General features: G+C 42.2%; 1 protein-coding gene across 4 annotated transcripts; it reads left to right on the top strand.

The window, feature by feature from the left end:
* LOC125012760 (protein mono-ADP-ribosyltransferase PARP14-like) lies at window positions 1-24,358 on the top strand. 4 transcript variants are annotated; one of them, XM_047592886.1, is made up of 27 exons: window positions 1-253; window positions 1,717-1,799; window positions 4,028-4,058; window positions 5,449-5,517; window positions 5,854-6,024; window positions 6,105-6,230; window positions 6,645-6,746; window positions 7,271-8,031; window positions 8,406-8,439; window positions 9,258-9,401; window positions 9,482-9,607; window positions 11,677-11,799; window positions 12,151-12,252; window positions 13,250-14,786; window positions 14,877-14,952; window positions 15,073-15,237; window positions 15,370-15,481; window positions 15,588-15,737; window positions 18,583-18,645; window positions 19,232-19,417; window positions 19,916-20,119; window positions 20,320-20,438; window positions 20,816-21,051; window positions 21,142-21,416; window positions 21,685-21,824; window positions 22,398-22,572; window positions 22,653-24,358. In XM_047592886.1, exons 1-27 carry the CDS (start codon window positions 76-78, stop codon window positions 22,937-22,939), a joined length of 5,775 nt encoding a protein of 1,924 aa, XP_047448842.1. In that variant the 5' UTR covers window positions 1-75; the 3' UTR covers window positions 22,940-24,358. The 4 variants fall into 4 exon arrangements, with proteins under 4 accessions (XP_047448842.1, XP_047448843.1, XP_047448844.1 ...); XM_047592887.1 differs by lacking the exon at window positions 11,677-11,799; XM_047592888.1 differs by lacking the exon at window positions 15,073-15,237.
* Window positions 24,359-25,289: the final 931 nt, after the last annotated feature.

Below are 25,289 nucleotides of genomic sequence, written 5' to 3'. Positions count from 1 at the left end.
CGTCCTGAGTCCCGAGTCCTGAAGTTGAACTCGGTCTGTGTCAGTCCGCGGACGCGTTCGTGTCGGACGGACACGATGGACGAGTGTGAGCCGGTGATCGTGGAGGGAGACTGGGGTCAGACCCAGGCCAAAACCCTGAGGAACAAACTGCAGCTTTACTTCCAGAGCAAGAAGAAGTCGAGCGGAGGAGACTGCAGGGTGGAGGCGGAGGACGGAGCCCCGAGAGCCGCCGTGTTCTTCCGCTCAGAGGAGGGTGAGAGAAACCTGCTCAGTTCACGTTCTCTTCACTTTAGTTCACGTTATCTTCACTTTAGTTCACGTTATCTTCACTTTAGTTCACATTGTAACCGGTCAACAGAGACTTTTAGAAACACAGCTCAGATTCTAAAAAACGCGTTAAACACTAATAATATAACACTAATGATATTTATTAGAATGATAATATATATATATCACAACCAAATCAGCTGTTTAATGTGTAAATATATTGACCATCAGATCATCTTTAAGATTAAAAGTTTAATAAATATCAGTTTAATAAACAGCTTGAGACTATCACGTGACATCCCAGCATGCATTTGGCCTCTGAGCAGCCACTCCTCTTCATGGTCAGATGAGTCAGACCGACACTTGTTCTGTTTGTTGGACATATTTTTATTTAAAGGATGAATCAGAGATCTGTGGGAGGACGTCTCCTGCTCTGATGTGTTTGGTTCCTGCAGTCATCAGGATCTGAGGGAACATTTAATTTAACACATGCAAACAGAAAGAAAGAACTCCTCATCAGTTTCATGTATTCAGGTCACCTCTGCAGCTCTGCTACTCCTCCACCCAGTAAGAGATGAAGAGATTCAGACTGTTCACTGTTCAGGTTATTTTCTGTTAATATGGTTTATAACAGAAACCAATGAGGACTGTGAACGCCTCACTACAGCAGCCACTTAGTCATGAACTAATTCACCTCAGATAACATGTAGAACTACTGTTCATCCATCTCCACATTAAACCGGCTCCCACACCATGTGACCGGCCCTGCAGACCTCCAGATATCTGAGGTGGTGGGAGGTTTTCTGGTGTCCAGGCTGCAGAGGAGAAATGTCTCCAGGATCCTACTGAGACGCTTCTTCTTTAGAACTTTGGTTTTAGAACTTTTAGAACTTTTAGAACTTTTTAGAGACGTTTACTACTCGTCACTTTATTGTTTGTTTCCCTGTCACACATTAATGATGTTAAAACATTTATGTGGAGCCTTTATTTATGGCTTTTTGAGGTCTTCTGTAAATACGATTTATAACAGGTGTGATAGTGAACTCTGATGGAGCATTTTATTGTTTTAAATAATTCAGGTTAAATAATTCACTCAGGTGCAACGTTTGACCACAAGTCTCTTATGATCCGATGACCTGTCGACTTTTGCAGAATAATAATCACTTTCTGCCTCAATAAACATATAACTTCAGGGCTGTGGAGGTTGTTCTGACTTCCAGCAGAAATGTTTCCTGAGAACCTCAAAAAAGTGACGAACCTGCTAAGACGCTAGAACTCTGAATAAAGACACTGAACGTCTTCAAGAATCTACGTCATGCTCCTTCTATTAGAATAAATGATTCAGTTTAAAAATAACACGGTCAGAGGACGTGAAGCCGGCTGATCCTGTCTGATCCTCATTTCATCAAACATTAAGTTTTTAGCTCAGTGTCATTTCATTTTTCTCAGTGAGGGAACGAGTCCTGGCGAGAGATGATCATGAAATCATCGTGGAGAATCAGACCATCAAGTTACGTCTGACTTCTGGGGATGTGAGTATTCTTCTGGTATTTAACATCTAACATCTGACTCATAATGGCGTCTCCGATCAGCTGTTCTGCAGCCGCTACCGATCACAGGGTCTGTCATGAAATCCTTATTGTGAGTCTGAGGTCTGTTCAAAGTGTTGTTCCAATAAGAGGCAAAACTGTTCTGTTCTTTTCTCATGAACACTGAAGCTGGACAGAAAGTAGAACAGCTTCACATCTGGAACTCATGAAGTCAGAAAAAATCACTGCTTTCATCTGTAATAAAATAAATCATTTGAAAATGCATTAAATTATTCTGAAACCAGCTGAAAGAAAAAAAAAAACAAAAGACGTCTTCATGTCATCTCCATGTGAACTTCAGAACTTAAAAATGTTTACAGTGCAGCTTAAATGCTTTTGCTCCTTCAGAGTTTCCTATATTTCTGCATGAAAATGACTAAAAGCATCACAACAGTAGAGACAAAGAGAACCCAATCAAACACATAGAACAGAAATATTATCACATTAAATCATGTGGACGAGTCAGAAGACAGCTGGGACAATGTTTAGTGGACAGATGAGACCAGAGTAGAATAGTTTGGTTCAAATGTTTGGGCATCGTCATGTTTGGAGATGAACCAACACTGCATTCCAGCATCAGAACCTCATCCCTCCATGACACATGGGGGCGCTAATGTCCTGGTTTGGGCCTGTTCTGCTGCATCTGCTCATCATTGATGGACCAATGAACTGTGAATTCTACCAGTGAACTCTGAAAGAAAATGTCAGGACATGAGTCCATGAGCTGAATGTGAAGAGAAACTGGGTCATGGAGGAAGACAAGGAGCCCAAGAACACCAGTGGTTCTCCAGAAGAACCAGATGAATGTTTAGGAACAAGTCAAAGTCCTGACCTTCATCCAGTAGAAATGTTGGAGCATCAGTTGATGGGAGGAAACCACCAACATCTCACAACTCAGATGGTTCTGAAGCTGCTGTAGACACTGATCAGCTGTTACCACAAACATTTACTGGAGGCTGTAAACGGTTCTAAGGTGGAGGCGGAACATTGATAATGATCAGAGGACGATTTACTGGAGCAGCCTTCATGTTGTGTTGTAGTCGGGTCAAAGGTTCGGACTCAGCCTTTCATGGACACAACACAGTGAATAATAACACTTCACAACCTTTCACTCAGCAGCACTTCTCCACATTAATGTCACATAAATAACACAGAACACAGAAATAAAAGGACCAAGATAAGGAATGAAAGGAAAAGTCTGTGACTCGTTCTGGAAACAAACAGGAACGTTTCACCTGATACCCTGATAAGGACAAAGTCTCCTTTTCATTTGATATTTGTGATAACTTAGTGGTGGTTGTGCTCTTTTTTGTCATGTGATATTTCAAATTCAGATAAAAGGTGTCCTCTTCAAAAATATCCTTTGTTGAAGGAAACTTTGCAGTTAGATTTTTAAAAATATTTCATTTTTTTTTCTGAACAATGTGTGATGCCATCACAAACACTGCCACATAAAGGTTTAAAAGTCAGAAAATAATCTAAGTTTTGGTATTTATGATTGAAGTTAAAAGATTTATGTAAGAAAAGAAAGAAAGAAAGAAAGAAAGAAAGAAAGAAAGAAAGAAAGAAGTGCATTTTTAAAGAGGACACTTTTGTCTCTTAATGATAACAACATAATAATTTTAAAATCAGGTACGAGGGTTAAACAGGTGACAGCAGACTGAGGATCATACAAGGGAATAAATTAAACCTCCTCTTATGACCGCTCAGAGTTATCTGGTGACCTGTTGGAGGAGCCAGAGTCTTGGTTTGGAAAACTACCAACGTTAATATAAAGCAGTGAGCAGCTCCAACACAAATATGAGACTTTAAGAGTTTGATCTGGTCTAATAATGTCCAGAAGAAGTTAAGTTTGGTGCTTAATGAACTCGCTATGTTTTCATGATAAAGCTCCAGTAATAGTGTGAGGTGAACATTTAGCTCAGACCTCAGCGCTCTGTCAGGGTTAGGCTGTTTCAGTGTGATCTGATCAGGTGTGTCTCCTCTTCACTCCAGTAATAACTAACCTGACTGACCCACATGGCAGATTACACATAATATCATGAGGCTGTAAAATGATAAAGAGGCGCCACATGTCGAATAGAATATTAGATACATTTTGTGACTGTGTATAGACATTTATTTGAATTCTCTCATTTAGTTTAAGTATCATTCTGTTTTTGTCTCCTCAGAGTTTGACCAACAACAACAACGAGGTCCCAGGTAAATTTGTGCTGTTCACTGTGACTTTTTATTGATCTAAAACCTAAGCCTGGGGAAAGTGATGCTTTCTGATCTTTCTGCTCTGTCAGTAACTCTCAGCTTCACACTGGAAGACAAGATTCTTTAAAACATCTGTCATTTAAATGGACATGTGGACTTGTTAGAATAGAATAGAATAGAATAGAATAGAATAGAATAGAATAGAATAGAATAGAATAGAATAGAATAGAAAACCTTTCTTGGTCCCTCAGTGGGGAAACTGCAGTTTGCAACATCAACATAGAGCAGAAAAGTAACAAGAATAAAGAGTGGACTGTCTAGAAGATGAATAATAATATCAAAAAAGGTGGAGGGTTAAATGGGAACATCTGAAGGTCACATCACCAGAGTCTGTTTACGACCTGACATTCATCTTCATGGATCAGTAGTGAAACATCTTAAGGTCCGGTTTCCTGTGTTTCACTTTATTTTATTTTGGATAAACCTGGACCTGCATGACCTCAACCACAGTCACACAGCTTCTTTTTAGAAAAGAGGGGATTGTTGTCAGAAGAAAACTGAAAACTGAGGAAGCATGAACAAGTAGTGAACATTACGCTCTACATTTTACACTTAAACAGTCATTCATTGGATTCACATTTGTTCTGTGTGGGTAATGAAGAACTAGACGAGACGATTTATGTTGAGCCACCTGTAACTTATTCAAGTTATTTCCTGTTGTACTGGAATAACTTACAAAATGATAGTCTTAAGTGTGACAATCCAGTGCCTGCACCACTTGCTTTAATAAATAATTGGACATAAGTTGTTGTGCAGTGTTTAGTCACTGCCATATTTGTTTGTTCCAGGACATTTGACCATCTACCGTGATTCCTACCAGTTTTACCTCAGTTACTTCTTCTATGTCTGTACTGCCCAAAATATATGAAGCTTAATTCATGCCTTGAACCTGAAACTGCACATTTTGTACATCATTTGGGGGTGCAGTTAAAAATCATGCAACCAGCTGTTTGCTAAAAAAAAAAACAATGGCTCACCTCCACCTGGACAGATTTAGTACGTTGAGAATTAAAATGCATTTCCAGTGACCATTTGTGATTGGATCTCAGTGTTGCTGTCTAAGTGCAAATAAAGCTGTTGTCTCAAAACAGTAGATCGATATCTGTCACTGTTTCTGAACCATGAACGCAGCTGAACAGGGATTCACTGATCGTGTTGTTGAAGGAATGTGTGATGGAGTGGAACAGTGGGAGTTACTGATGTGTTTTAATAGTTGTTGGACAACAGTGGCTCAGATGAGGAAGAGACATCAGACTCCATTCCATTTATTTATGTTCATTTGTGCAGATACAGAGTGTAAACTGGACTAACCTGAATCTCTTGGCTTCAGATTCATCCACAGACTCAAAGGAGGCAGAAGTAGAACCTGGAAATGATGCATCTGCAGCGAACAAAGAGGGTAAAAACAATCTCTGTGTTTGAGGAAGAAAGAAAAGTCTGTGCTCCATTTATAAGTGAATGACTCAAAGCTTTGCAGAGTTTAGTTATTCCCAAACGGTTCCAGTTTAATACACAAGATGAAGACATTCAAATTAATTATTCTTTTGGCAAACATGTTTTATCTCTGAAATTTATGAAAATCATCTGTGTTTTGCAAAAATAAACAAAGAATAAAAATCACAACAACACAACAAACTAACCGTTAATGAACTGCTCTCAGTTTTAGTTGTTTCTCAACAAAAACTGTAGAGGATTAGGAGGTAGAAGGTAAAGCAGATCTTTCCTGTTCTCTCAGGCTCTAAGTCCGCTCCAGGCGCTACAGTGGTCTTGGAGAACATCAACAACACGTCCAGGGATCTGCTGCTCATGCTGGTGGAGAACATCTCCGGCCAGGACGAGAGCTGCTGGAGACTAGAGATCATCTGGGAATCCAACAAAGCTGTGGTCACCTTCAATGAAGCTGCAGGTAGAAAACAACACGACTCAAACACAAAGAGCTTGTTTCAGTTTTAGAGGAAGTAAATGTGGAGTTTTGTGTTTGTCCAGATGCAGAGAAGTTCCTCACTGTGAGTCAAACCAGCAAAAAGCTGCAGAAATATGAAGTGAGCGCTCGACCGCTGGACGCAGCAACAAGCGTCAGAGTGGAGAATCTTCCTCCGACTGTGGTTAAAGGTGAATAAACTGCTTCTATTACTGTATGTATGGATACATGCAGAGCCCATCACATTTCACTGCAGCAAATTGGCACGAATACTACAAAATAGCAAATTTATTTCTTTAAACTAACATCCAACTATACCTTTAGTTTAAAGAGGTACATTTGCTATTTGTAGTATTCATTTAATGTTTACTCGTCAATCTCTTGTGTGCACTGTTCTTAAAACTATGTGCTGCTGCAACACTATAAATTTTCCTACTGTGAGATAAAGACATCTTGTCTCATCTGAAATGTTTTTTGCAAACTCTGACTCTGTTCTCACATTGTGGCTGGTTTCCTTGTCTTCCTCCATCAGTCACAGTTTTGGTAAGAGATTAATTTTCTAAGCTGTCGTAAAGTTAACGTCTGCACTCAATGATTCCTTTCAGACATGCTGGAGCTATATTTCGAGAAGACCTGGACTGAGCCCGACAGTGTTCTCATGATTCCAGAGGAGCAAGCTGCCATCATCACATTCAGTGACCCTAAAGGTTTTTTGTTTTGTTTTTTTTACATTTTTTTTTACATGTAAAATACAGTATATGTTCAAAAGTATGTGGACATCCAAATGCATCTGCTCGGTTTTATCTTTCCATTAGAGCAGAGAACCAGTGATTCCCTGGTCATCTATCATTTGTAGCAAACAGCTGGTCTCTAGAGGACGTCCCAGGCTCTATTTGCCTAGTAACCCTCTTGTAGTGTAATAAGCAGAACATAAAAATAATCCAAGTGTATGAATGGAACTAGCCCTTTCTCTGTTTGAAGAGAAAATATCGTCAACAAAGCCAACAGCACTACACATGGGTTCACCCTACACTTGCATAAGACAAGATTTCCTTTCATTCTAAGCAGCCAGAATCAAAAGTAAACAAATGTTAGAGCATGGTTGTCCACATACTTCTGTCCATACAGTGTATTCTGTGACCTAGATGAGAATCATTATAGAAAACCAGCATCATTTAAATTCTGTGCAGTTTCCCTGACTTTGGTTGCCTGTGTTTCTGTATCATTGTAGTTGTGGAAAGCATTTGCATCAAAGAAGACTATGACATGCGGTCCATCCCTATCAAGGTTTATCCGTACTACGAGTCCCTGGGGACGGCCTTGTACGGCAATGAAAGGCCAACGTGGAAGATGCCTGAGCCCTTCACAGAGAACGTTTACCCCATCATCTGGAAATTCCTCCAGGAGAAGAAACTTTGTAAAAGCATCAACGATCAGATGCGTCCACACTTCTGCAGAGTGGACTTGAAAGAGCCCCAGGTGACACTCAGCCCAATGCCAAGTCTCCTGAGGCAACAAAGTCTGACTGAAAAAGACATAGACAACTGGATGGGAAAAACCCAACACGCCTTCCGTCATGTGATGTCTCAGTACTCGGCCTTTGAATGTCCAGTGAACGCTCCGGCATGGAAAGCTGCAGAGAAGGATGTGCATTCAGTTGTGATGGAAGACGCCATCCTGGTGGTGGATGAATCCAAGGGGGTCGTGACCATCGCTGGTGGAGCTGATGATATAAAACGAATCAAAGCTCCTGTGGAAAACATCATTCTGAAAGCCATGGTTCACATTGACCGGCAGACGAACTCCATCTCTGAGCAGATGCAGTTGTCCCCGGCATTGTTCTCCATCCTGAAGCAGGACGGGCTGCAGAAAGTTGCTCTGGACATTTCTCCTAAGATGACTCTGTCCTACGATGAAAGCACCCAGAAGTTAACCATTGCAGGATTGCCTACAGAGGTTTTCAAGATGAAATCATGGATCTTAGAGAGAAATGTAAATATGAGTAAAAGGCATCAATGCTCAGCTCTTCTGCTCTTAGGGTTAAGTTGTTTCAGTGTGATCTGATCAGGTGTCTCTCCTCTTTACTCCAGTAATAACTAACCTAATTTACCTAAATCCCAGATTACATATAACATCATGAGGCTGTAAAACCATAAAAAGGAAAGTCTCTCCCAGGAATCTGTTAGATTAAATCTGTTAGATTAAAAGTCATCGGAGCGTCACCAAGCCTCACCGTTGTGTTGTTTACAGTGAACTATTTTTATTTCTTCATGTTCATCATAGAAGACACATTTTGTGAGTGTGTATATAGATTTATTTGAATTCTCTGATTTAATTTAAGTATCATTCTGTTTTTGTCTCCTCAGAGTTTGACCAACAACAGCAACAACAAGGTCTCAGGTAAACGTGTGCTCCTCTGAGCTGGTGTTGAGTTCACTGTGACTTTTTATTGATCTATAACCTAAGTCTGGTGATAGTGAGGCTTTCTAATCTCTCTACTCAGTAGAGTAGATCTCAGCTTCACAATGGAAGAAAAGATTCTGTAAAAACATTACAACCTCAGTAGTAAAACATCTTCAGGTCCAGTTTCCTGTGTTTCATCTTGTTTATTTTGGATAAACCCGGACCTGCATGACCTCAACCACAGTCGCACAGCTTCTTTTTAGAAAAGAAGGGATTTTTGTCAGAAGAAAACTGTTTCAAAATTATGAACAGGGCTGTTGTGTGTGAGCAACAAACCTTGTAATGTTCCACTATTTGTACCATATTACATTTATCTCACAACAGTGTTGTTCGTGGTTCTGAAACAACGGTAGATATTGATCCCTGTATTCCCAGCAGGTTTGGGATGATCCAGATTTGGAGGTTTGGTGTGTATTCCTTCTTATTTCAGGGACCATTTATGATCTGACCCAGACCTACACAAATTATTATTTTGGAACACAGAGGGTAAAAACAATGTCAGTGTGTTTGAGGAAGAAAAAAATCTTTGTGCTCCATGCTTCATCAATCTAGTGATTTATATGTGAATGACTCAAAACTTTACAGAGTTTAGTTATTCCTAAATGGTTCCAGTTTATTACACAACATAGCTTTGATTTGTTACCAACATAATGAAGATGTTTAAATTAATTATTCTGCTGGCAAACCTCTTTGATTTGATATCCAGTATTTTGAATGAAAAGGAAGAAAAACATACAAATTTTTAACTTCCACAGTGGTCTTGGAGAACATCAACAACACGTCTAGGGATCTGCTGCTCATGCTGGTGGAGAACATCTCCGGCCAGGACGAGAGCTGCTGGAGACTAGAGATCATCTGGGAATCCAACAAAGCTGTGGTCACCTTCAATGAAGCTGCAGGTAGAAAACAACACGACTCAAACACAAAGAGCTTGTTTCAGTTTTAGAGGAAGCAAATGTGCAGTTTTGTGTTTGTCCAGATGCAGAGAAGTTCCTCACTGTGAGTCAAACCAGCAAAAAGCTGCAGAAATATGAAGTGAGCGCTCGACCGCTGGACGCAGCAACAAGCGTCAGAGTGGAGAATCTTCCTCCGACTGTGGTTAAAGGTGAATAAACTGCTCACATTACGTGCCAACTAACAAAAGCTCAGAAAAAGATTGCTGACCTGATAAATAATCTTGTGACTTGGTCCACGACTGCCCTCTGGTGTCTACGCATGTTGCGTTTCCCGGGCACCCCAATAATCGTATCCCTGCAAGGCATGGAGTCTCTCTCTCTCTCTCCACCCTCCTCGGTCAAATGCCACCAACATCGGGCTCCATTGACACACCTCCAAGCAGTTAGAAGCGCATACTCAGGAGATGTGGACTCACTGCTACACTGGCGCCCTCGTCAAATAGGTTATATCCTCTGCCCTGCAGCTGACTGCACACACTTATCCTGGAGACTTGTATCAATTAACTCAAATACCAGCAGTTGGTGCTCCTCAAGCTCGACTTCATCAAAACCACAGTGCCGACTGTCTCTGTCAGTAAAGTTTGTCTGTTGACTGCCGCTTCTGTCCCGGGACCGTGTTCATGTTGTCCTGTTGTTTTCGTGCCTCTCCTGTCCTTCGTGCATTTCTGCAGCTCCGCTTGCACTCATCTGTTTCCTCATCCACGGACTACTATCAGCTGGTTAAACCTCACCACCACCAGATCCATTCTGCCTCCTGGCTTTGTGCGTGCGATCGCTCACCCTCGACTCAGGTGAGTACGTTTGTGTGTTTGTGGTGGTGATTGTGCCAACCCGGTCTGACCCGCTGCGTCCCTCACCGGCAACTTTAGCCCAGTTGTCTGGCTATCAAGCCGGCATTTTGGGGGGAGTCTCCACTCCCTGCCAGCTCATCAGCCGTGGCCTAGCTGTGTGCCGTCATGGCACAGTTGGGCAGCCAACACCACTCACTTCACCAACGTCTACACCCAGCCCCCCGCTCCTTCCACACATCTCACTGCCTACCAGCTTTTAGCTAATCAGCTACTAGCTACCAGTAACATATTACCCAGACCACTCTCACCCACGTCTCATCTCCTCTTTGGATTACGCCCCCCCCCCCCCCCCCCCCCCCACCTCCCCACCCATCACCCCCACCTTCCGTACTGTCAACCTCAACAACCTTGGTTTCCCCATGGTCTGCTCCTCCTTCCTACCCATAACCAACCCCCATCCTCTCCCCTTCCCACTTTCTGATCACCTCTGTGTTCTCTTCTCCACCCCTCTACCCTCGCCCCATAACCCCAAAAAACGCACCATCTCCTACCGCAACATCAAGGCAGTAAATCCACTCACGCTCTCCCAGCTCATATCCTCCGCCATGCTTAACACCATCTTTTCTGACTCCCTTGACTCCCTAGCCCCCTGGAAAACTTCCTCTGTCTCATTCAGCAACTCTGCCCACTGGTACACCCCTGAACTCTGCCCATGAAACAAACTGGCTGCCAACTTGAACGTCTCTACAAACGAACCCGCCTCACTATCCACGCTGAAGCCCTCAAACAACACATATCCTCCTACCGTGACGCTCTCCATGCTGTCAAATCCGCCTACTTCTCACCCCACATCAACAGCACCAACCTGAACCAACGCATCCTGGTCTCCACCGTCAACAAACTGCTCCAGCCACCGGCCATCAACCCACCCTCCTCCCCTGACCTCTGTAACTCCTGGACTTCCACTGTTACGCCGATGACACTCAGATCTACATCAGCACCAAATCCACCCAAAACCCTCCCCTCTCCCACATCAAAACCCACAACTTCCTCAAACTCAACAGTGATAAAACCGAGGTCCTCCTCATAGGCACCAAATCCACCCTCAACAGTGCCGGACCCATCTCACTCACCGTCGACACCTCAACCATCACTCCCTCCCCCCCGTATGTCGCTTCCCTGTTCCTCTGTAAGCGTCTTTGGGTTCTTGAAAAAGCGCTATATATATTCAATTAATTATTATTTTTAATTATTACCGGTTGACCAGCTCAACACTGGTAAGCGGCCAATTATTAACGGCCTGCTTGATGACGTCACCACCAGCCGCCTTCATCAACTGCACTTAGGGCTGAAGGGGCACTGCCTGGGAAAAGTATCCCATTTGTCAACAGTTTTGCAGCTTTTTTAAACAGGCCCAACCTTTTTAGATCTGATGGTCTCCACCCAAACCAGGAGGGCTGACGACTTTTCACTGCATGAAAAGAAATATATGCAGGCCTACATACAGCCACACACTTCTCAGATATTTGGGCGTAAGCACGAGCATTCAGGTATGTCCCTGCTGTAATGCATTAGATAGGGTAGAGTCAAACAAAACAATGGATAAATGCAGTCTCCAAAATATACTCATGATTGACACTCTCATTACTCCAGGACACACATTTCTCTGAAACCACCACACCTCAGTGTGCACCTGCCTCATGGAGCACTGAGTACTGTCCCCTAATGTTTCAGTTTGTTTTAATCTTGGTTTGATTTTGTATTTCTATGTTGTTGTACCTCAACATCATTGCAAATGAGGGAAAACTCCTATATATGCAGAGCCCATAATTTTTCACAGTAGCAATTTAGTATCTTATTTCCTTTAATTCAAAGTAGTAAATACTTTCCTTTCATTTCAGACATGCTGGAGCTGTATTTTGAGAAGACCTGGACTGAGCCCGACAGTGTCGTCATGATTCCAGAGGAGCAAGCTGCCATCATCACATTCAGTGACCCTAAAGGTCTTTTAAAACATGATTAAAGTTTAAACTTTAAAACGAAATGTCCAGAGAATCTCGAAGTTAAAGCTCTTCTCAAGACTGGTCTCAATAAAATACAGTATATGTTCAAAAGTATGTGGACATCCAAAAGTATCTGCTCAGTTTGAGTCTTTCCATTAGAGCAGAGAACCAGTGATTGTCTGATCATCCATCATTTGTAGCAGACAGTTGGTCTCTATTGGTCTCTAGTTAATTAGGTAACCCTCTTTTTTTTCTGATATACTATATTGATCCCCGAGGGGAAATTCTGTTCTGTTGTTTTCCCGATCCATTTGTTCACACACAGTAATGTGTACAGTTGGAGCAGTGGGCTGCAGCCCCTCTGGTGGGTGCGCCCACCTCTCACTCTTGTAGAGTAACAAGCAGAACACAAAACTATTTCTAGTGTGTGAATGGAGCTAGCCCTTTCTCTATTTGAAGAGAAAATGTCATCAAGAATCAACAGCACTCAGTCCTGGTTTACCCTATGTTTACCCGTCCTGTGTGGACGTGTCTTTTCTGAAGTGTAAGACAAAGATTTCTTTTCAGTGGATCCAAGTGTCAGAGGTAAACAAATGTTAGAGCATGGTTGTCCACATGCTTCTGTCCATACAGTGTATTCTGTGATCTGAGAATCATTATAGAAAACCAGCATCCTTTAATTTCAGATTGCAGAACATAAAAATAATCCAAGTGTATGAATGGAACTAGCCCTTTCTCTGTTTGAAGAGAAAATATCGTCAACAAAGCCAACAGCACTACACATGGGTTCACCCTACACTTGCATAAGACAAGATTTCCTTTCATTCTAAGCAGCCAGAATCAAAAGTAAACAAATGTTAGAGCAAGGTTGTCCACATACTTCTGTGCATACAGTGTATTCTGTGACCTAGATGAGAATCGTTATAGAAAACCAGCATCATTTAAATTCTTTGCAGTTTCCCTGACTTTGGTTGCCTGTGTTTCTGTATCATTGTAGTTGTGGTAAGCATTTGCATCAAAGAAGACTATGACATACGGTCCATCCCTATCAAGGTTTACCCATACTACGAGTCCCTGGGGACGGCCTTGTATGGCAATGAAAGGCCAACGTGGAAGATGCCTGAGACCTTCACAGAGAACGTTTACCCCATCATCTGGAAATTCCTCCAGGAGAAGAAACTTTGTAAAAGCATCAACGATCAGATGCGACCACACTTCTGCAGAGTGGACTTGAAAGAGCCCCAGGTGACACTCAGCCCTATGCCAAGTTTCCTGAAGCAACGAAGTCTGACTGCAAAAGACATAGACAACTGGATGGGAAAAACCCAACACGCCTTCCGTCATGTGATGTCTCAGTACTCGGCCTTTGAATGTCCAGTGAACGCTCCGGCATGGAAAGCTGCAGAGAAGGATGTGCATTCAGTTGTGATGGAAGACGCCATCCTGGTGGTGGATGAATCCAAGAGGGTCGTGACCATCGCTGGCCAAGCTGATGATATAAAACGAATCAAAGCTCCTGTGGAAAACATCATTCTGAAAGCCATGGTTCCCATTGACCAGCAGACGAACTCCATCTCTGAGGAGATGCAGTTGTCCCCTGCATTTTTCTACATCCTGAAGCAGGACGGGCTGCAGAAAAATGCTCTGGACATTTCTCCTGAGATGACTCTGTCCTACGATGAAAGCACCCAGAAGTTAACCATTGCAGGATTGCCTACAGAGGTTTTCAAGATGAAATCATGGATCTTAGAGAGGAATGTAAATATGAGTAAAAAGCATCTGTATATACCCCCAAGTCTTCTGGACTTCCTCAGGAGTGTGGACCCCATGGACATGTCCCAGGACCTGTTCACATCTCAAGGCATCAGTGCCATCTACAGCGTGGACAGTAAAGGGGTGTTCCTGCTGGGCAGCTCGGACAAAATCCTTGCCGACGCCGAGAGTAAGATGAAGGCGGTTTTGTCCGTGAACACTCTGGATGTGGAAGACCAGGAAGTTATGAAACTTCAGGGCTGGGTTGACCTGAACCAACAGCTGCTGGACACCTACAACTCCTCAAAGAAGAAAACAGTGGCTGTTCAGTTCCACCCAGAGAGAAGAGACAAAATAACAGTGGCTGGCTTCACAAATCCAGTCAAAGAGGCCAGCAGCAGCCTGAGCGAGTTCATCATGAACTACTCTACCATTCAAGAAAAGCTTCGTGTTGAGTCCTGTGCTGTTGTTCAGTTCATAGATAGGAAAAAAACACACGATTGGTCCAGTATTGCCAAAGCTAATGATGTGAAAGTCCTTTTTGATCCAGAGAGGCCAAGAATCTTCATCACTGGGGCTCGTCTTCACGTCCACAAAGCCAAATCCAGCTTTCAGCAATTAGTGAGCACTCTCTTCACCGACACCTTAACTGTGGACAAACCAGGAGCTAAGAAGTATTTCCAATCTCAAGGAAGCCTCTTACTGTCTACAATAATGTCAGAATTCAGCTGTGTTGTGACACTTGGTTCAGAATTTGAAGATGAACCCGAAGGACACAACAGGTAAGGTTCTACATTTGACTTTGTTCTTAATCAAGAAACACAATGTCACCCACACAAATACATCACATGAATAAGTCATGTTGTCTGCAGGCTGGGGAAGGAGGAACTATACAGCCGTATGCGTATGAGAACCGTCATTCGCCCCGCCAACAGCAAGACCATGGACGTGAGTGTCTCTTTGTGCCAGCTGGGACCTGGACAACTGAGAACCTATGCAGACTCAAAGCATCAATATTATAAATCTTAATAATCTGCTGTAGTCACATAAGACCTGTCGTTTTGTCAGTGTTCCACTAAAGAGGTCAGCAGTCGCTCTGCTCCAAGGAAGTTCCCACTGAAAAAAATTATCCAGTCACCTGCTCGTCAGCTGGGGAAGGAGGTCGACCTATACAGCCACATAAGAACTTCTCAACATGTGAGCAAGGTGTCTGCCATCATTCCCCCCACCAGTGTGAGTGTCTGCATCCACCTCTTTTTGTGCCAGCTGGGACCTGGACAACTGAGAACCTTCACAGACTCAAAGCATCAATATTATAAATCTTAATAATCTGCTGTACTCACATAAAATCTGTCATTTGGTCAGTATTTCACCAGAGAGGTCAGCGGTCGCTCTGCTCTGAGGACCGTCCCACTGAAAAAAGTTTTCCAGTCACCAGCTCGTCAGCCTCTCCAGTCAATCACTGCCTCAGGTCCAGGTAGCAAACCTTTCATTTATACGACTTCAGAACTAACCCTCAGGTATTTTAAAGACCTCAATGAAAGCCAGAGTCCGGAAAAGTTTCACTGATGTTTGTGTCTCAGCCTCCTTCAGCCCAGTCTTGTCCCCGTCCCTCGGTGTTTACCGGATGCAGATGGGCCAGCTCACCCTGGAGGTGTCGTCTGGAGACATCACCAAGGAGACCAGTGATGTCATCGTTAATTCGTCCAATCAGACATTTAACCTGAATGCAGGTGAGTTTAGATTTCAAGCACGATGTGTGTGTGTATATATATATGTGTGTGTGTGTGTGTGTGTGTGTGTGTGTATATATATGTATATATATAGTATATTGGTGTGACTAAGTTAATGTTACAGATATATTTTACATATTTCAAATATCTTTGCGTTACACACACACACACATATATGTGGTATAGTGATACTATTTACATGGACCATGCTGGTTTTAAATACAGTTTATATGATTATATTCAGAGAATCAGATATTGTTTCTTCAATTTTTAATTAAGTAAAAGAACTGAATAGTACTGTTTCTTTGTATGTGCGTGTGTTATGTGATATACTAAGATACCATGTACCTGGGCACAGATTCGAAATATTCTATTACTGTTAAGCCTACTGTCTGAAAGTACTCGTTCACATGTCTGACGTTTGCAGCAAAGAAAACCGCAGAAAAATGGTTTGAGAATCCTGTGAGTTCTGGTCACATTATTTTCTTTTAAACGGGTGAGTGAATGGAGCTGATGACCGGTCCAAGATGGCGGCCATACAGCTCGTCCATAGACACATGGTCAGCTCCTACAGGTGGTAGCAATCAATGGAGCGTCCACTCTTTATTATGTAATATTAAGCCAATGCAGATGACTCTGAACCAGGAGGCTAAGGAGCTTAGCGTCGTACACCCACACAAGTGTTGACCCTCAAACACTGGGCTTCTGACCGTGTCGAGATGTATCACTTCCTCCAAATATCCGAGGTTTGACGGTGTATGACGCTAATAAATAAATAATTAAATAGCATTTATGTCTTATACTTAGGTATTCATTTATTAATGTAATTAATTATGGCAGAATGGCAGAATTGGTCCACCATACAGCTGGTCTGTAGTCATTTAATCCTGTGATGGGGGACTTCTTGGGGACCAGGATGATGGTGGAGAGTTTTAGCCAGGTGGGGACCTTGCAACTCCAGGGAGTTGTTGAAGATCCGGGTGAAGACAGGAGCACGTTGGTTAGCACAGACTTACGCAGGACTCATAGACGCTCCATCAGGTCCTGGAGCCTTCCTGATGCTCTGTCTCTGAAAGAGCTGATGCACGTCTTGTTCGTAGATCCTCAGTGCAGGCAGGGGTCAAATAGGGGGGAGGTTTGGGGTGCAGTTATTCTTTTTTTGATGGAGATGGTGGGGGAAGTGGAAGGTGTGAAAGTACTTTCAAACCTGGAGTAGAAGACAGAGCATAATCGAGCTATGCTCAAAATTCGAATTTCTCTCTGCCAGGCGGGTTGGGGGGTGTTCTTCTGTAGTTGATGATGGTCTGCAGGCCTGTCCAAACTATTGTAGAGTAATTGGAAGAAAAGCTTCCAAGATTTTTCAGTGTAGTTTCTCTTTGTTGCCATGATCTCCTTTGTCAGCTTATTTCTGGCCTGCTTGTACAAGTTCAGATCTCCTGTAGACCTCTTCCTTGTCCTGGCGTAGTCGTCTGAGTCTTGCAGTGAACCATGGTTTGTTGTTTTTGAAAGTGCAGAAGGTTTTGGTCTGCACACACATGTCCTCACAAAAGCTGGTGTAAGGTTTCACAGTACGTTCACGTGCATATGAAAAAAAAAAAATCCAACTTTAACTGGACAACTTAAGAGCACATAAATGCTTTACTCTGACTAAAATCAAAGTTCTCCTTATCTTATCAAGATACCCAGATAATGTGATTGGAAATCAATTTTCCCTACCGTGCATACACCTTAATCGGATTTCAGCTGGACGACATGTGTGCACATGCTCCACAATGGTGCACTACCCCGGTACAAAAACATCCAAGAAAGCACACAGAAGAAGAAGAAGGTAAACAGAGCCAGAAGAAGAACCACCTGACACTGCACCAGAAGCAGCTTGTGCATTACATTACATATGAGATTAAAAAGATGTACTATAATCCATTTTACCAGCCTACCAGGACACATATCACTACATAGTGATACATAGTTACATACATAGTTTGATATCTGGCACTGTGCAGAACAGTGATTTATTTGAACATCAGCAGCCATTTGATGGCGCGGGAAGAGCATGGAACAGTATGGGTGTTCTGGTGTACTTACATGTATAATGATGACGCTGTTGACGCAATGACATATTAGAGGGAGGAGAATCCTGTGTCGACCCGCTATGTTGTGAAAGCAGTATTTGACTCATATGTCCATCTCTACACAGTCCTCACTACATGCTTGGCACACTTCAGCTTTTGCCTGTAGGTTGGGATAAGATGGACAAGGTGGTAATCAGAGAGTCCCAAAGCGGTGCAGGGGACAGAACAAAGGGCGTCCATGGTGTTCATGTCCCTGGTGGAGCACGTCACATGTTTTCTGTGTTTAGGCATTTCAAGCTTGAGGTTTGCTCTCTTAAAATCCCTAAGAATGATTAGCAGAGACTCATAAAACATGCAGCAGAAAATCACTTGCAGTTAAACAAACATCAAAGATCATGGATGTCTAAAACTAAACCAAGTAGCGCTCCATCCAACACAATATAGAAAACAATATCTTTCCTAATTCCACAGCCTCGTTAGATGAAAGTTAAATCTGGAATCTTCATCCAGAGATTTCATCTTCAAATATGTTATTATATGGAAGTGATGTATCAACACTGGAAGAAGAATTATCTGCTGCTTTATATGAATGATTATCTGAGAATGGAAACTGTTTTAGATTCGACCAATGAGAGTTCTTCTACCCTCAAACATTTTTCACCATCAATGAAAGACAGAAACATGTCGACAGTGTTTCAGAATGTATTTCTGTTTCTGTATTTGATTTTCCTTTTCACCGTTTACTGACCAGCTTTCATCTCATTACTTCTCAGGAGTGTCCAAGGCCATCCTAGACAGCGCTGGGTCAACGGTTCTGCTGGAGTGTTCACAGATTGGTAATAATTCACTTTGACTTTTCACAAACAAAGAAAGGCCTGATTTCATCCCTCCCTCTTTTCGCTGACAAAAATAACAGAAAAACACAATAAAAAATCAATCAATTCATATATGTTATTCTGATTAATGAAATTATTGTTGTTTATGCACTTGTGTATACGAGTGTATATTAGTGCGACAGTCCAACACAATGAGAAATACTGTCCATAATATTCTCCAGAATGAACTTCTCTGGTGCAAACGACCAGTCATCACCACCATTTAAAACAAGAACTTAGTGCCAACGTATGCATGAAACAAACCTGGTACCATGTTTAGCATGATATTTTTTAACAAACTGTCAGTAGTAGGTCATATAATAGTATGTTTGGATTTTTTTGCAAAAGGCTCTAAAAGAAGTCCCTGTGCCAAAATAATTTGTGTGAACAATATGGAGGAAATTTCAATACTTTTATGGGTTCTTTAATGTGCACAATGGCAGGAGAAAACTGCAACTTCAGAATTCAGCCTCTAAATATTTACTAAAATGAAACCTTCTGAAAGATAATGTCATGTCCTGGTCTGTATGATGTTTGCTTCCTGCAGTGAATTCTCCAGGTTACCAACCTTGTCCAATGATCCTGACGTCGGCCGGTCAACTTCCCTGCGGGAACATTATCCACATCGTTGGCGTGAACGATCCTGCAAGGATTAAGGAGATGGTTTATGAGGTGCTGAAGGTCTGCGAGGAGAACAAGTTCAGCTCCATCTCCTTCCCAGCATTGGGAACAGGTCTGTTCAAACAAAACCTCGTCTTATTTTCCACTGTATCATTTTTCTAAAATGAAACTTAAACTGGATTCTCTCAAACCTTGATTTTCTCATTTCTGTCACTTCATTGATCCTCTGAGCAGACAAGTTGATTACCAAAAAGTTGCAATTATTTTTCAGCCAATTCATGAAGCATAAGTGAGGCTGAGGATGTGATTTTATCAGAGAATTATGGAGAACACCGTCTCATTTCTGACTCTGACTCAACTGTTGTAATAATTAGCACAGGGATAATTTTTTAAACCACTTAGCCACAGATACAGGAGTTAATCTCACAACATGATGCTGCCACCTCCATGCTTCATATTGGTTGGGATATTGTTCTTCACTCTGCAAGTTTCCCTTTTCCCTCCAGACATGACAATTACTCTCAACTGTGCTCCTTTGAGTCCACTCTGTCTTTTTCTTCATTCACCTTCTCCATCATCATCATCATCATCATCCTTGTCTGCCTGTCAGGTCAGGGAGGGGCTAACCCATCGGCCGTGGCAGACGCCATGGTGGGTGCGGTGGTGGACTTTGTGAGAAAGAAGCACCAGAGGTTCGTCCACAGCGTGAAGATCCTGATCTTCCAGACGGCAATGATAGCGGAGTTCCACAAGAGCATGAAGAAGAGAGAGGGGGAGGAGGTGGAGGAGAAGAGTGTCCTGTCCAACATCAAAGGTTTGTCAATGAGCCTTTGGTAGGAAACTTTTACGTACTTTTAATTTAATTATTTCTCCTGAAACGTTTCATGACGATTGAGACTACTTTCAGCAGATTGATCCTCATTTTGGAGCTTTTGGAGAGGAAAATCAGTGACCATACTTAGCTTTCCCTTTGTATTATTTAGATTTTACGTCCGGTGTTTTCTGTTGTTTCAGACCGTTTCACTTCATTGTTTTCTGGATTCACGGAGGAGCAGCCGAGAGCTGAGGGTTTAGTTCTGGAGAGTGAGGAGTTTGAGCCCACAGTGTTTCAGCTCTGTGCAGACGACAACAAGGTAAAAATATGTCTTTTTTGATGAGATAACAGGAGACTTTAACAGCGCCAACAAGAAGAAAACAACAGTTACAGAGATTTTTTACAGCAAGCCTTAAAAACTGCTCCTCCAGATTGAGATGAAGCATCCTGCATTAAAATCCTTGGGAATTTTATTAAAGAACGAAATGAACAGGAAGACAGAATTATGATTAAAGTAGACTGTGATTTGTTATGTGCATGATGACCACCCAGTTTGGTCTGAAGAACAGAAAATCAAAGACTTGTTTGTTTTAATCCAACCTGAATAGTTTGTGTCTTTCTCCTGAAGTCTTGTCCTCAGGTTTCCAGGTTTTGTCACAATGCATCAATGTTTGTTTGAAACCAAACTCTCTGCAGGCTGTGACTCTGGCTAAGAAGAGGATTAATGAGCTGATCGTGGCTGAGCAGGCTGAAAGAACCATCCAGGACATGTACATCGGTCATCTGTCCCAGGCCGACATCTCAGAGCTGAACGCCCTCCAGAAGAAACTGACAGTCAGCATCCGCCTGGACCGAGGGCAGGAGGAACAAGAGCCTAAGATCCACCTGGAGGGTCTGACCAGGGACGTCTTTACTGCAGAGTCTGCAGTCAGGTCAGCACAAGGAGACCAGTTATGTAAAATAAATGTTCAGGTCAGACTATTGACAATAAAATCATCTCTCAACTTTGTTTTGAATATCAGAGACATCATCCGGAGGGTGGAGAGGGCAGAGAACCAGAAGAGCAAGGCTTTGCTTGCGAGCGGTCTGGTAGAGTGGCAGTTCCTGGACACCAACACAGGGAAGATGGAGCCATTTGACATTTATACAAACCTCAAACTCGAGGAAGCTCTGGAGAAAAAACAAAACCTGGAAGTCAAGATCAACAATGAGAAGTACACTGCTGACCCAATGCTGAAAAGTGCTCGTTCATTAAAGAAGGGTAAACAGGTGGAACTCTTCAGGAAAGATTTGAAAGGTGAGCAAATTTCTCTCCATAGACTGTACACAATAGAATACCATTCTATAACATAAATTTAAACATAAATTCATGGTCTGGGCTCTGCCTGACTCCACCTAACGTCCTACACTTCTCCAGTTGTCATGAATTAGACTTTAGCTTCAGAACAGTTTTTGTATGAGTCTGTAAACATGTCTATTTCTGGACCCATGAACATCAGAGGAACACAACATCCATGTTGTACAAACTGAAGTTTCCCCTCAGACAAACCTTCTCCTCGTTGCAGATGATGCTGCTTTGCCTTCACATTGGGACGACATGAAAGGAGACATAGAGAAGCTGTTTCCTGTGGCTCAGGGGTCTCAGGAATACAATGATGTGGAGACAGAGTTTACAAAGACCGGCCTCACTGCAAACATCATCAGTGTATGTTCACTTTCTGATAAAATCTTGTAAACAACCCTTAAGAACTATTTCTGTGTCTCAACTCTTCCCTAACCCCAGAATGTTGACACATTTACAATCATGGTCAGTTCATTAGGTACATTAGTGAATGCATTTTAATATAACAGTCCTGTGCTGAATCTTCTCTTCATCGTTCTGGTATTCAACATTAGTTTCAAATAACAGTGAGAGGTGTTGATTCAGTTGTGTATTTATTGTGTAAGCTGTGGTTTGTAGTTATTACTGGTTAGTTTTTACTGACATGTGTTTATGTGGTTTGATCAAGTTAATTTATCGTGCTGACACAGACTCTGGACTTTAAACACAGCTACACATTTGTAGGGGAAGCTCAAATCTCCCGTTAGCTCCTGTGGATTAGTCTAAATAACAGAAACAGTCATGTGTTTCATTTCCTCCAGTTTGAACAGTGATCATCAGGTGAATCACCACCTTTCTGACTCTGTTTCTCCTTCAACTTAACATTAGATGAAGCAGGATTTGGATCAGAATGCATTCACTAGTGTACCTAATGATGTGTGTGAACTGTGTTGGCAGATTGAACGGGTCCAGAATACGACGCTGTGGCAGAGCTACCAGCTGATGAAGAAACAGATGGAGGTGAAGAACAAACACAAAAACAATGAAAGACTCCTGTTTCACGGTACCTGCTCTACAGCCATCGATCTGATCAACAAACAAGGCTTCAACCGCAGCTACGCAGGAACACGCGGTAAACATGTGAATACTTGTTCCACCAGTGGTTCTGTACAGTCAGGCTTGGTCTTACTTCCCGTTCTCTCTTTTGTCCAGTTGGTGCGAGGTTTGGCAATGGCTCCTACTTTGCTGTGGACCCAGTCTACTCAGCTCAGGGCTACGCTGCACCAGACACCAACGGACACAAGCGCATGTACCAGGCCAGGGTTCTGGTTGGAGACTTCACCAAGGGAAGACCAGGCTTGATTTCACCTCCCTCTAAAAGCTCAACCAGTGCTGCTGACCTGTATGACAGCGTCTCTGATAACCCCACCAATCCAACCATGTTTGTCATCTTCAGCGACATCCAGGCTTACCCAGAATACCTCATCAAATTCACATGAGCTGCTGTGATCTCAGAGGGAAACTGTTCTGATGACATGTTACCTGGACTGTGTGGTTTGGTTTGAGTTCAGTCTAGAGATAATACATAATGATATCAAATACAATTATAATAACTTGTTTCTCTCTATTAAACTGACAGAGAAGCTCCATATTTAACTTGTTGTAACTTAGTAAACAGCTCACGCTGCTCCAGACTCAGGGAGGATACCGACAGCCTGAGCTGATGAGGTTGGTTTGCACCAGTGAGACACAAAATAAACATGTTTCTGGTAATATTTGGTTGAGGTGTAGTAGGAGTAGAAACTAGGAGACAGAGACGCTGCTGTGTGAACTGTCATGTTGGAAGAGATTCTTTTCATGTGTGTGTTATTAACAATGATGTAAACTATATAACCAAAAGTATCCTCTCACCATCCTAACCAGTGGATCCAGGTGTTCCAGTCCCTTCCATGTCCACAGGTGTATAAATCCAGACCCCATTATTAGAGTAAGAATGGGGGGGTTCTCAGGAGCTCAGTTGGTTCCAGCGTGGTGATAAGATGCCACCTGAGCAACAAGTCCAGTCTCTACTAAATATTCCACAGTCACCTGTCAGTGGTTGTAGAACAAAGTGGAAGCCACTGAAGTGTCAGTCCTCATCATAGTGAGGTCACAGAGAGTCTCCAGATGTGATGTTTAGCTTCAGATTATCTTCAGGACAGAGGGCAGACAGAGAGCTTCATGAATGGGTTTCCATGGCCCAGCAGCTGCATCCCAGCCAAACATCACCAAAGTGGATGCACAGCGTGGGATGCAGTGGTGGAAAGCAGCTCCACTGGACTCTAGAGCAGTGGAGACGTTCTCTGGAGGGACATCTGGAAACCTGATGACCTGGATGAGGAAGCACTGGACTGACCTTCAACAACATAGAGCACCTTTGGCATGAATTAGATGGAGACTGTGAGCCAGGCCTTCTCCTCCAACATCACCTATGAGCTTCTGGAAGAATGGTCAAAAACTCCCATCAACACACTCCTAAATCTGTGGAAACTCTCCCCAGAACGGGAGATTAAGAATGTGATGTCACTTAGGTTCATTTGCATGGAAAGGAAGGTGAAACAATACTTTTGGCCATATAGTGTATGTTAGATGAAGTTAATGACTCTGACACATACTCAGTTCAATTAATTGAGTGAACTGAACTTATTGTTTTCTATAATAGTGGAAATTCCTACAAACCAGACGATGGTCACTGTCAACAGAAAAGGAGACATGGGGGTAATGTCATTCAATTCTGGGTTGAGTTGTTATTGCATGAATTTCATACATAACAAATGTAGAGGGAATATAAGTAAGTTAACGGACTGGACCTTTAAAAATTGTTATTGATTCCTCTGTAGAAAGTCTTAAAATCAATAAAAAAAGACTTGAAAAGGCTATCAAAGGTGGAAGATGTTTGTTTTTTAATTGTACGGTTTCTACACAGTTACAACTTATTTGTTTCATTCAACCTTTAAAGAATGTGGAGGATATATAGAAATACTCATCTGATAACTGCAGGAAGAGGTGGAAAACATTTAAAGTTTTAGGCATTTTCAACATTTCAGCTATGTTTTCCATGTTTCTTAAGCCCTTTCTAGACATGCTGCTAATTAAATAATAAATGAATATGGTATGGGAATTCTTCACTTCCTCATATAGGCTGATGTTATCTTGTTATCTTGTTACAGTGACTCCATGTTACCTGTACTGTTTTAGTTTAAAGTTGATCTAGAGATCAAATATGCTATAGTCAAGTTTTTGAAAACACATCATTTAACCCACAAAAGCTAATATATAATTTACAAACGCGTAGTTTTGAATGGAAGGTTTGGTGGAGCCTCACAGGATAGGATCCGTCAAACCAAAAGGAAAACATGCAGCAAACCAACCCCAGTGGGAAAACTAGAGTCACATAATATACCAGGGGATGGATGATATAAAAATACTTAATATGCAGATAGACATGACATAGATAAAATACAGAAAGAGAAATAATTACATCGTGAAGATGTTATTTGCGTGCCTCTTGCGTTTAACAGAAATGTCGATGGTTGACATTCCTGTGAAATCTTTATCATTCCCACATTCTTTCTGAAATACATTTTTACTTTTGATTTGAAACACTGGACAGACAGCAGCAGACGGAGTATCAAGGTAACTACATTAAATTATACATTAAATCTATCAGACTGAACTGTCCTACAGCTGATTCGAGTTAGAATCAGATGTGATCAGGTGTAAAGTGATCATCAGCTTCAGGTGAGTGTCTGATTCTATTAACATAGACTAACAGAAGAAGCTTTCTGTTCACTCTGACTTTAAACTAAC

This window comes from Mugil cephalus, chromosome 8 (assembly GCF_022458985.1).
Source record: "Mugil cephalus isolate CIBA_MC_2020 chromosome 8, CIBA_Mcephalus_1.1, whole genome shotgun sequence".
In the NCBI taxonomy this organism is placed as follows: Eukaryota; Metazoa; Chordata; class Actinopteri; order Mugiliformes; family Mugilidae; genus Mugil; species Mugil cephalus.
Note: the sequence above shows the minus strand (reverse complement) of the source record. Positions and strands in the feature narration are given on the sequence as shown.